The sequence below is a fragment of the Hemibagrus wyckioides genome, linkage group LG16, assembly GCF_019097595.1.
Source record: "Hemibagrus wyckioides isolate EC202008001 linkage group LG16, SWU_Hwy_1.0, whole genome shotgun sequence".
NCBI classification, from domain to species: domain Eukaryota; kingdom Metazoa; phylum Chordata; class Actinopteri; order Siluriformes; family Bagridae; genus Hemibagrus; species Hemibagrus wyckioides.
Window position 1 is genome coordinate 24,018,629 of NC_080725.1, and position 12,500 is coordinate 24,031,128.

At 45.2% G+C, this 12,500-nt stretch overlaps 1 protein-coding gene across 2 annotated transcripts in view; it reads left to right on the top strand.

Annotated features, from left to right (window-relative positions):
* The window catches only part of cwc27 (CWC27 spliceosome associated cyclophilin), a 91,132-nt gene that overhangs the window by 34,134 nt on the left and 44,498 nt on the right, over positions 1-12,500 (top strand). For both annotated transcript variants that reach the window (XM_058412003.1, XM_058412002.1), the window contains exon 11: positions 12,358-12,458. In XM_058412003.1, the coding sequence (XP_058267986.1) occupies positions 12,358-12,458 (101 nt within the window). The remainder of the gene's footprint in view (positions 1-12,357; positions 12,459-12,500) is intronic.

A 12,500-nucleotide genomic window follows, 5' to 3' on the forward strand; every position in this document is an offset into this window, starting at 1 on the left:
GAGGAAGCAAAGATCTCCGAGAGTAATGTTCTCTGTGATGTTTACTGCTCCTCAGTCATTCTCTGGAGGTTTTGCGGTCTTGTTTCTGTTGTCAAGTCTGATGTGTGTGTTTGCTTTTATTTAGATGTAAAAACGCTCTGATGGATGTCTGTGATCCTGGTGTAGATATGTTCACCGTCATCAGTCCCTTCCATCAGGATCTTGTGAACTCAGACAGACGGACATTGGGAAGAGCTTAGGTCAAGTTTCAGCTTCACCTCCGACTGATCCACTGCACTGACACTGGAGACTCCTTAACCACACACACACACACACACACACACACACACAGACGGAGAGGGAATGGGGTGTGAGAGAGAGAGAGACAGAGAGACAGAGAACTTCCTGCAGTGACACACACACAGTTTGTGTAGTCTATGTGACTCCTGGTCAACTCTTGAAGCAGTGTGTTGTGTCTCTGTAGTGGTGTGTTGTGTGTCTCTGTAGTGGTGTGTTGTGTGTCTCTGTAGTGGTGTGGTGTGTCTCTGTAGTGGTGTGTTGTGTGTCTCTGTAGTGGTGTGTTGTGTGTCTCTGTAGTGGTGTGGTGTGTCTCTGTAGTGGTGTGTTGTGTGTCTCTGTAGTGGTGTGTTGTGTCTCTCTGTAGTGGTGTGTTGTGTGTCTCTGTAGTGGTGTGGTGTGTGTCTCTGTAGTGGTGTGTTGTGTGTCTCTGTAGTGGTGTGGTGTGTCTCTGTAGTGGTGTGGTGTGTGTCTCTGTAGTGGTGTGTTGTGTGTCTCTGTAGTGGTGTGTTGTGTCTCTCTGTAGTGGTGTGTTGTGTGTCTCTGTAGTGGTGTGTTGTGTCTCTGTAGTGGTGTGTTGTGTGTTGTGTCTCTGTAGTGGTGTGTTGTGTGTCTCTGTAGTGGTGTGTTGTGTGTTGTGTCTCTGTAGTGGTGTGTTGTGTGTTGTGTCTCTGTAGTGGTGTGTTTTGTGTCTCTGTAGTGGTGTGTTGTGTGTCTCTGTAGTGGTGTGTTGTGTGTCTCTGTAGTGGTGTGTTGTGTTGTGTGTCTCTGTAGTGGTGTGTTGTGTGGTGTGTCTCTGTAGTGGTGTGTTGTGTGGTGTGTCTCTGTAGTGGTGTGTGGTGTGTCTCTGTAGTGGTGTGTTGTGTGGTGTGTCTCTGTAGTGGTGTGGTGTGTGTTGTGTCTCTGTAGTGGTGTGTTGTGTGTCTCTGTAGTGGTGTGTTGTGTGTTGTGTCTCTGTAGTGGTGTGTTGTGTGTCTCTGTAGTGGTGTGTTGTGTTGTGTGTCTCTGTAGTGGTGTGTTGTGTGGTGTGTCTCTGTAGTGGTGTGTCTCTGTAGTGGTGTGTGGTGTGTCTCTGTAGTGGTGTGTCTCTGTAGTGGTGTGTGGTGTGTCTCTGTAGTGGTGTGTTGTGTTGTGTGTCTCTGTAGTGGTGTGTTGTGTGGTGTGTCTCTGTAGTGGTGTGTTGTGTGGTGTGTCTCTGTAGTGGTGTGTTGTGTGTCTCTGTAGTGGTGTGTTGTGTGTCTCTGTAGTGGTGTGTTGTGTGTTGTGTCTCTGTAGTGGTGTGTTGTGTGTCTCTGTAGTGGTGTGTTGTGTGTCTCTGTAGTGGTGTGTTGTGTGTCTCTGTAGTGGTGTGTTGTGTGTTGTGTCTCTGTAGTGGTGTGTTGTGTGTCTCTGTAGTGGTGTGGTGTGTGTCTCTGTAGTGGTGTGTTGTGTGTCTCTGTAGTGGTGTGTTGTGTCTCTCTGTAGTGGTGTGTTGTGTCTCTCTGTAGTGGTGTGTTGTGTCTCTCTGTAGTGGTGTGTTGTGTCTCTCTGTAGTGGTGTGTTGTGTCTCTCTGTAGTGGTGTGTTGTGTGTTGTGTCTCTGTAGTGGTGTGTTGTGTGTTGTGTCTCTGTAGTGGTGTGTTGTGTGTTGTGTCTCTGTAGTGGTGTGTTGTGTGTCTCTGTAGTGGTGTGTTGTGTCTCTGTAGTGGTGTGGTGTGTCTCTGTAGTGGTGTGTTGTGTCTCTGTAGTGGTGTGGTGTGTCTCTGTAGTGGTGTGGTGTGTCTCTGTAGTGGTGTGGTGTGTCTCTGTAGTGGTGTGTCTCTGTAGTGGTGTGTGGTGTGTCTCTGTAGTGGTGTGTTGTGTGTTGTGTCTCTGTAGTGGTGTGTTGTGTGTCTCTGTAGTGGTGTGTTGTGTTGTGTGTCTCTGTAGTGGTGTGTTGTGTGGTGTGTCTCTGTAGTGGTGTGTTGTGTGTCTCTGTAGTGGTGTGTTGTGTGTTGTGTCTCTGTAGTGGTGTGTTGTGTGTCTCTGTAGTGGTGTGTTGTGTGTTGTGTCTCTGTAGTGGTGTGTTGTGTGTCTCTGTAGTGGTGTGTTGTGTGTCTCTGTAGTGGTGTGTTGTGTGTCTCTGTAGTGGTGTGTTGTGTGTCTCTGTAGTGGTGTGTTGTGTGTCTCTGTAGTGGTGTGTTGTGTCTCTGTAGTGGTGTGTTGTGTGTCTCTGTAGTGGTGTGTTGTGTCTCTGTAGTGGTGTGTTGTGTGTTGTGTCTCTGTAGTGGTGTGTTGTGTGTTGTGTCTCTGTAGTGGTGTGTTGTGTTGTGTTTCTCTGTAGTGGTGTGTTGTGTGGTGTGTCTCTGTAGTGTTGTGTGGTGTGTCTCTGTAGTGGTGTGTTGTGTCTCTGTAGTGGTGTGTTGTGTGTTGTGTCTCTGTAGTGGTGTGTTGTGTGTTGTGTCTCTGTAGTGGTGTGTTGTGTGTCTCTGTAGTGGTGTGGTGTGTGTTGTGTCTCTGTAGTGGTGTGTTGTGTCTCTGTAGTGGTGTGTTGTGTGTTGTGTCTCTGTAGTGGTGTGTGGTGTGTCTCTGTAGTGGTGTGTTGTGTGGTGTGTCTCTGTAGTGGTGTGGTGTGTGGTGTGTCTCTGTAGTGGTGTGGTGTGTGGTGTGTCTCTGTAGTGGTGTGGTGTGTGTTGTGTCTCTGTAGTGGTGTGGTGTGTGTCTCTGTAGTGGTGTGGTGTGTGTCTCTGTAGTGGTGTGGTGTGTCTCTCTGTAGTGGTGTGTTGTGTCTCTCTGTAGTGGTGTGTTGTGTCTCTCTGTAGTGGTGTGTTGTGTGTCTCTGTAGTGGTGTGTTGTGTGTCTCTGTAGTGGTGTGTTGTGTGTTGTGTCTCTGTAGTGGTGTGTTGTGTGTTGTGTCTCTGTAGTGGTGTGTTGTGTGTCTCTGTAGTGGTGTGGTGTGTGTTGTGTCTCTGTAGTGGTGTGTTGTGTCTCTGTAGTGGTGTGTTGTGTGTTGTGTCTCTGTAGTGGTGTGTGGTGTGTCTCTGTAGTGGTGTGTTGTGTGTTGTGTCTCTGTAGTGGTGTGGTGTGTGTCTCTGTAGTGGTGTGGTGTGTGTCTCTGTAGTGGTGTGGTGTGTCTCTCTGTAGTGGTGTGGTGTGTCTCTCTGTAGTGGTGTGTTGTGTCTCTCTGTAGTGGTGTGTTGTGTGTCTCTGTAGTGGTGTGTTGTGTGTCTCTGTAGTGGTGTGTTGTGTGTCTCTGTAGTGGTGTGTTGTGTCTCTCTGTAGTGGTGTGTTGTGTCTCTCTGTAGTGGTGTGTTGTGTCTCTCTGTAGTGGTGTGTTGTGTGTCTCTGTAGTGGTGTGTTGTGTCTCTCTGTAGTGGTGTGTTGTGTCTCTCTGTAGTGGTGTGTTGTGTGTTGTGTCTCTGTAGTGGTGTGTTGTGTGTTGTGTCTCTGTAGTGGTGTGTTGTGTGTTGTGTCTCTGTAGTGGTGTGTTGTGTGTCTCTGTAGTGGTGTGTTGTGTGTTGTGTCTCTGTAGTGGTGTGTTGTGTGTAGTGTCTCTGTAGTGGTGTGTGTTGTGTCTCTGTAGTGGTGTGGTGTGTCTCTGTAGTGGTGTGGTGTGTCTCTGTAGTGGTGTGGTGTGTGTCTCTGTAGTGGTGTGGTGTGTGTCTCTGTAGTGGTGTGGTGTGTGTCTCTGTAGTGGTGTGGTGTGTCTCTGTAGTGGTGTGGTGTGTCTCTGTAGTGGTGTGGTGTGTCTCTGTAGTGGTGTGGTGTGTGTTGTGTCTGTAGTGGTGTGTTATGTCTCTCTGTAGTGGTTTGTTGTGTGTCTCTGTAGTGGTGTGTTGTGTGTATGTGTGTGTCTCTGTAGTGGTGTTTTTGTGTGTATGTGTGTGTATGTTTCTGTTTGTTTTTGTGTGTGTGTATGTGTGTGTGTTTCTGTTTGTTTTTGTGTGTGTGTGTGTATGTTTCTGTTTGTTTATGTGTGTGTGTGTGTGCATGTTTGTTTGTTTTTGTGTGTGTGTTTGTTTGTTTTTGTGTGTGTTTCTGTTTGTTTGTGTGTGTATGTGTGTGTGTGTGTTTCTGTTTGTTTTTGTGTGTGTGTGTGTATGTTTGTTTGTTTTTGTGTGTGTGTATGTTTGTTTGTTTTTGCGTGTATGTGTGTGTGTGTATGTTTCTGTTTGTTTTTGTGTGTGTGTGTGTATGTTTGTTTGTTTTTGTGTGTGTGTGTGTGTATGTTTCTGTTTGTTTTTGTGTGTATGTGTGTGTGTGTGTGTGTGTGTGTGTTTCTGTTTGTTTTTGTGTGTGTGTATGTTTCTGTTTGTTTTTGTGTGTATGTGTGTGTGTATGTTTCTGTTTGTTTTTGTGTGTGTGTGTGTGTGTGTTTCTGTTTGTTTTTGTGTTTGTGTATGTTTCTGTTTGTTTTTGTGTGTATGTGTGTGTGTGTTTCTGTTTGTTTTTGTGTGTATGTGTGTTTGTGTATGTGTGTGTTTGTTTTTGTGTGTATGTGTGTGTGTGTATGTTTCTGTTTGTTTGTGTGTGTGTGTGTGTGTATGTTTCTGTTTGTTTTTGTGTGTGTGTGTGTTTCTGTTTGTTTTTGTGTGTGTGTGTGTGTGTGTGTATGTTTCTGTTTGTTTTTGTGTATGTGTGTTTGTGTATGTGTGTTTGTTTTTGTGTGTATGTGTGTGTGTGTATGTTTCTGTTTGTTTCTGTTTGTTTGTGTGTATGTGTGTGTGTGTGTGTTTGTGTATGTGTGTGTGTGTATGTTTGTTTGTTTTTGTGTGTGTGTGTATGTGTGTGTGTGTGTGTATGTTTCTGTTTGTTTTTGTGTGTATGTGTATGTGTGTGTATGTTTGTGTATGTGTGTGTATGTTTCTGTTTGTTTTTGTTTGTTTTTGTGTGTGTGTGTGTGTGTGTGTGTATGTTTCTGTTTGTTTTTGTGTGTATGTGTGTGTGTGTGTGTATGTTTCTTTGTTTTTGTGTGTATGTGTATGTGTGTGTTTCTTTGTTTTTGTGTGTATGTTTGTGTGTGTATGTTTGTGTATGTGTGTGTATGTTTCTGTTTGTTTTTGTGTGTATGTGTGTGTGTGTGTGTGTGTGTGTGTATGTTTCTGTTTGTTTTTGTGTGTATGTGTGTGTGTGTATGTTTGTTTGTTTTTGTGTGTGTGTGTATGTTTCTGTTTGTTTTTGTGTGTATGTGTGTGTGTGTATGTTTGTTTGTTTTTGTGTGTGTGTGTATGTTTCCGTTTGTTTTTGTGTGTATGTGTGTGTGTGTGTGTTTGTGTATGTGTGTGTTTGTTTTTGTGTGTATGTGTGTGTGTCTGTTTCTGTTTGTTTTTGTGTGTATGTGTGTGTGTGTGTTTCTGTTTGTTTTTGTGTGTGTGTGTGTGTATGTTTCTGTTTGTTTTTGTGTGTGTGTGTGTGTGTGTGTATGTTTCTGTTTGTTTGTGTGTGTGTGTGTGTGTATGTTTCTGTTTGTTTTTGTGTGTATGTGTATGTGTGTGTATGTTTGTGTATGTGTGTGTATGTTTCTGTTTGTTTTTGTGTGTGTGTGTGTGTGTGTTTGTTCAGAAGTGTTTTTGTGTAGTTGGATTATTCAGGCTGGTGTGTTTGGGTGGTGACTTCAGACTGCAAGCAGAAACCTGCTAAACTAATATCCTTAACTGTCCAAGCTGAAATGTGATCTATTATTACACACACACACACACACACACACACACACACACTCTGCTTTAGCCATCCATTTCAGGGACACTGAGGACGCCTCTCTTCCCTCCGCTCAGCTATAATTATATAGCAATCATAAAAAGGCCTCCTAAAGTCACACAGGACATGGAGCATTTCTGATGAACTGACCACAGAGAGAGAGAAAGGACAGGACAGGACAGATGGACAAGGTGATGGGGAGAGAGAGAGACAGACAGACAGACAGATTAGGGGGTCAGGGAGGTATTGAGAGACAGACAGACAGATTAGGGGGTCAGGGAGGTATTGAGAGACAGACAGACAGATTAGGGGGTCAGGGAGGTATTGAGAGACAGACAGACAGTCAGATGGGGGGTCAGGGAGGTATTGAGAGACGGACAGACAGACAGATTGGGGGGTCAGGGAGGTATTGAGAGACAGACAGTCAGATGGGGGGTCAGGGAGGTATTGAGAGACAGACAGACAGTCAGATTGGGGGGTCAGGGAGGTATTGAGAGACAGACAGACAGTCAGATGGGGGGTCAGGGAGGTATTGAGAGACAGACAGATTGGGGGGTCAGGGAGGTATTGAGAGACAGACAGACAGACAGACAGACAGACAGATTGGGGGGTCAGGGAGGTATTGAGAGACAGACAGACAGTCAGATGGGGGGTCAGGGAGGTATTGAGAGACAGACAGACAGTCAGATGGGGGGTCAGGGAGGTATTGAGAGACAGACAGACAGACAGACAGACAGACAGATTGGGGGGTCAGGGAGGTATTGAGAGACAGACAGACAGTCAGACTGGGGGGTCAGGGAGGTATTGAGAGACAGACAGACAGTCAGATGGGGGGTCAGGGAGGTATTGAGAGACAGACAGACAGACAGATTGGGGGGTCAGGGAGGTATTGAGAGACAGACAGACAAATGGGGGGTCAGGGAGGTATTGAGAGACAGATAGATGGGGGGCCAGGGAAGTATTGAGAGACAGGACAGGACAGACAGGTGGACAAGGTGATGGAGCGAGACAGACAGATGGGGGTGTTTAGAGATGTATTGAGAGACAGTCAGACAGGGGGATAGGGAGGTATTGACAGACAGACAGACAGACAGAGGGGTTTGGGAGATATTGAGAGACAGACAAGACAGACAGATAGGGGTTATGGAGGTTATTGAGAGACAAACAGACAGGTGGGGGGTTGGGGAGGTATTGAGAGACGGACAGGTGGTTGTTGGTCAGCAGTCAGTTCAGGGTTCTCTCACTGAGGTTCTGAGAGGTGAGTGGTTCTCCTGCGGAACCAGACTTCAGGACCTGTCCTGTATCTCACACTTACAGACAAACCGAGTCTGAGCTGTGCTGAATGGCTGTCATTGTGTGTGTGTATATATATATATGTGTGTGAGTGTGTGTGTGTGTGTGTGTGTATATATATATATATATATACACTATATTGCCAAAAGTATTCACTCACCCATCCAAATAATCAGAATCAGGTGTTCCAATCACTTCCATGGCCACAGGTGTATAAAATCAAGCACCTAGGCATGCAGACTGTTTTTACAAACATTTGTGAAAGAATGGGTCGCTCTCAGGAGCTCAGTGAATTCCAGCGTGGAACTGTGATAGGATGCCACCTGTGCAACAAATCCAGTCGTGAAATTTCCTCACTCCTAAATATTCCACAGTCAACTGTCAGCTGTATTATAAGAACGTGGAAGTGTTTGGGAACGACAGCAACTCAGCCACGAAGTGGTAGGCCACGTAAACTGACGGAGCGGGGTCAGCGGATGCTGAGGCGCATAGTGCGAAGAGGTCGCCAACTTTCTGCAGAGTCAATCGCTACAGACCTCCAAACTTCATGTGGCCTTCAGATGAGCTCAAGAACAGTGTGCAGAGAGCTTCATGGAATGGGTTTCCATGGCCGAGCAGCTGCATCCAAGCCATACATCACCAAGTGCAATGCAAAGCGTCGGATGCAGTGGTGTAAAGCACGCCGCCACTGGACTCTAGAGCAGTGGAGACGCGTTCTCTGGAGGGACGAATCGCGCTTCTCCATCTGGCAATCTGATGGACGAGTCTGGGTTTGGCGGTTGCCAGGAGAACGGTACTTGTCTGACTGCATTGTGCCAAGTGTAAAGTTTGGTGGAGGGGGGATTATGGTGTGGGGTTGTTTTTCAGGAGCTGGGCTTGGCCCCTTAGTTCCAGTGAAAGGAACTCTGAATGCTTCAGCATACCAAGACATTTTGGACAATTCCATGCTCCCAACTTTGTGGGAACAGTTTGTAGCTGGCCCCTTCCTCTTCCAACATGACTGTGCACCAGTGACCAAAGCAAGGTCCATAAAGACATGGATGACAGAGTCTGGTGCGGAGGAACTTGACTGGCCTGCACAGAGTCCTGACCTCAACCCGATAGAACACCTTTGGGATGAATTAGAGTGGAGACTGAGAGCCAGACCTTCTCGTCCAACATCAGTGTGTGACCTCACAAATGCGCTTCTGGAAGAATGGTCAAAAATTCCCATAAACACACTCCTAAACCTTGTGGACAGCCTTCCCAGAAGAGTTGAAGCTGTTATAGCTGCAAAGGGTGGACCGACGTCATATTGAACCCTATGGATTAGGAATGGGATGTCACTTAAGTTCATATGAGAGTCAAGACAGGTGAGCGAATACTTTTGGCAATATAGTGTGTGTATATGTATATGTATATATATGTATATGTATATGTGTATATATATATATATATATATATATATATATATATATATATATATATATATATATATATATATATATATATATATATATAAATATATATATATAATATGTGTGTGTGTGTGTGTATATATATGTGTGTGTGTGTGTAGGCACAGTCTGGTCTGGTTCCTCATCAAAGCCTCGTCTCTTCCGTTTTTATTCATGTTGCTGTTTTCATTCCTCAATGAATTTTCTGTTTTTCTTTCTCTATTACTCTGTCACTCACTTTACTCTTTCATCCCCCCACCTCTCTCTCTCTCTCTGACTGTCTCTCCCTCTCTCTGTCTCTCTCTCTCTCTCTCTCTTTCTCTGTTTCTCCCTCTTTCTCTGCCCCCCCCCTCTCTCTCACTCTTTCTCCCTCTCCCTTTTCAGTTCTTTGGTTTGTTCTTCAGGTCAGAGCTCTGTGTAGAACCCTGAATCAGAAGGTTCCACTTTCATGAAAGGTTTCAGGTAAAACCCAAAGGAACCCTGACAGAACCCTTAGTGTTCTGACTCTGTGAATCCAGCATCCCAATACACACATCTCTAGAGCATGAGAAGAACTGAATATCCAGAGCTGCAGTTCTGTGAAGCGTGAGGGATCTGAGGATCTGCGAGAGCTTTCTTCTCCTCACTGTAAATGTCTCTGAGGTGTTTGTGGAGAACCCAGGCTCTGATGTGAAGGTCAGATTGAAGACGTTTCATTTCTTTCTTGAAGCTGTTCTTCACCTGAAGAACAAGAGAACATTTCATGTTAAGGATCTCACTGCTTTAGGGAGGAATTTGTTAAACCCTCAGGAGAGAATGAGCAGGTGCCCCCCCCCCTTTTCATTACTGTTTTTTATTGGCACGGAGGCCAGGTACCCATTGTTGTACGGTTGCCGTGGTTACCCTGTCCGTGTTGTGTAAACGGTAGCGAGTCGAGGCAGGCTGTTATCACTGAGGTGCTTCCACATGTAATCCATGGGTTCTTCTCAGAGCAGGAGGATCACAGCTTTGTTTCCTCTCCTGTGTGTTTTTCTTTGAACAAAATGAAAAGCTCAGTGTTTACTGAGACGTGATGAAGCTTCCACTCGGTTGCTAGGGTCGAGTTTTTTAGGGCCAAAGTGAAAGTGAGGCAGTGTTTCAGACTCGTGTCATAAAAAACTCAGCACATTTTACAGCAGGTTTAAAGAGAAACTCTGATCATCAGCTGAGGCACACAAAAGGAGAGTGTGAGTGCAGACAGTGTCTGTGATACAGAACCACAAAGAACCACTCAGAATCGCACAGATAGAGCAGTGACTCGTCTCTGTGTGGACAGACTCTACATCATCAGATCATGAGAGTGTGTTTGTATGGAGCAGCAAGAAGCTCTCTAAACAAGAGACAGTTAGAGAGGATTCTGGATCAGATTGTAATAAAACATCAGAAACGTGTGTAACACCATGACCTTTAACCCCTGAGATGACCACTTGGAGAAAGACTTCAGAACAGCTGTGGTGTAAATAATAATCAGTGGGAAGGTCGCAGAGCAGCAGTGTGATGAAGGAGGAACCCGTCTGTATCTCTCACATGAAGTGTTTTAATTTCAGAAATTTTCAGAGTTTTCAGAGTTTTCTTTTAAAAAGGCAGAACTTGATGGAAAAAGTTTTTTAGTTGATTAAACTTTCATGAATGAAATGAAATGAATTCTCTGTAGAACCGAGCAGCGTGTCTGATCCTGTTAGCCCTCCACCAGACGTCTAGTGTCTCGGTTCCTTTCAGGGTGAAGAGGTCCTGACCCGAAGCGTTCCGCTAACCCTCATTCAGAGGACGCAGATCTTCTCCCGCTTCAGCAAACAGAATGCAGTGGAATGTGGTACAGAACCGTGTAGAACAGTGAACCGTGGACGCGAGGACGCTGTGCCGAGCCCCGGTCCAGCTCCACTGCTCCAGATACAATTATCAGTTAGCGAGCGCTCACATAAAAGGAGCGAGCACCTCAGGCGGAGAACCCGCGCTCTCCCACTCTCTGTGTCTGGGGCTAATGTGTACATTAAAGGTAGGAATCGCTGTAATAAATCCACCCACGCCTTATTAGAGCCAGTGTTCTGCGGGGCTTCCAGGCAGGCCGGGGTTCTGGCACCGCTCACGAGGATGCCGCCTAGAGCCATAAAACCCGAGCTGAGAACATCTCGCATCCTTCAGAGAGGAAAAAAAGATTAGCCAGAAAAATAAAAAGATGTAGAAAAGGGAAAGTTCTCCAAAACAGCCTTTTAGCACAGTTACCGTGTACAGGCGTTAATCTCCGGGAGGAGGAGGAGAACTGAGACAGGACAGAGTTCTGTTAGAGGTGTGAGGAGAGGAGGAGAACTGAGACAGGACAGAGTTCTGTTAGAGGTGTGAGGAGAGGAGGAGAACTGAGACAGGACAGAGTTCTGTTAGAGGTGTGAGGAGAGGAGGAGAACTGAGACAGGACAGAGTTCTGTTAGAGGTGTGAGGAGAGGAGGAGAACTGAGACAGGACAGAGTTCTGTTAGAGGTGTGAGGAGAGGAGGAGAACTGAGACAGGACAGAGTTCTGTTAGAGGTGTGAGGAGACTCACACACACTCACACTCTTGCTCACACACACACACAAAACCTCTCTTTTTACATTGAATGGACAAATCAGAGAACCCTGATGGATTCATCCTGCTGTTGTTCTGGGAGAAACGCAACTCACCGGTTCTACATTTCTAAAGTGGAACCTGTTTGAGAGATAAACTTCTGTTGTTGTGTTCTATAGAGAACCTTCAAGTGGAACAAGCTGTAGAACCCTTTAGAGTGTGAGATTTATGTGCTGTTTTAATAAAGTATTTAATCTCTAGCTTCTGGGACAATATCTTGTTCTTAATGTTCCTCAGAGGAACATCTGTATGTTGTGGAGCATTCTAGCTTTTTTAAAGAGTACTGGAATCTTTTGTGGTAGAGTCACTCTGTTGTGTGGTTCTACATAGAACCTTTAGTCTGCTTAACTTACCCAAGTGTTTTTCCTTAAAGTGCACTCAGTAATCCAGCTCTGGGAAGAAATGTTCCTTGAGGGTTCCTTGAGTAGTTAATGATCTAAAAGAGTTCAATTTTAAACTTTCTGAAAGGAAAAAACAGAACCTTAAGTATTTCCATCAAACAGCAGAACCTTTAGAACCTTTACATCCTCCTGTGTATATGACTGTGAATTTGATCGTCCAACTCTGGAATTTCTGTAAAATTTCTCTGGAATTTTTTCTGTAAAATGTAATCGCGTCACTTTATTCAGTTTCTTAGAAGTACGCTAAGGAGAATTTCTGCTGTCAGGTTCTACACAGAACATTTAAGCTTTACCTCAGAGATGAACTGAAGAAGCCTTTAGGTGGTTTAATTTACTCCATTGTGTTGCTAGGAGTAAGGTTTCTTCATGGCCCTTCTCTGATGGACAAAGCAGTCTGCTGCAGGAACCTACACAGGAACCTTGTGGGGTTCTACTTGGAAGCTTGTCTGAAAGGAGGAGTTCAGCTGTAGGTTCTGTTCCTCAGCACAGTTCAGTGTCTCTCCACATCTAGAAGAGGGTGTGGCTTAAAATCTGGAGGCAGGGCATATTAGTTATTAGGATGATTGATTTCAGAAGGAAATGTTTTCATTTGTAAATGAAACCCAAGATGTTCTTTCTTTTACACTTTCTTTTTGAAAGTCAGGTCTCAGACCTAGTTTCTGTTTTCTCTCCATGGCAGTGAGGAACTCCGTAAAGAAGCTCGTCAGCTGAAGAAGGAACTCCTCGCAATCAAGCAGCGAAAAGATGAGAGGATGAAGCCGGAGGAGAAGATCAGCTCAGGTAATGATGACCATCATCATCATCATCATCATCTCCACAGAT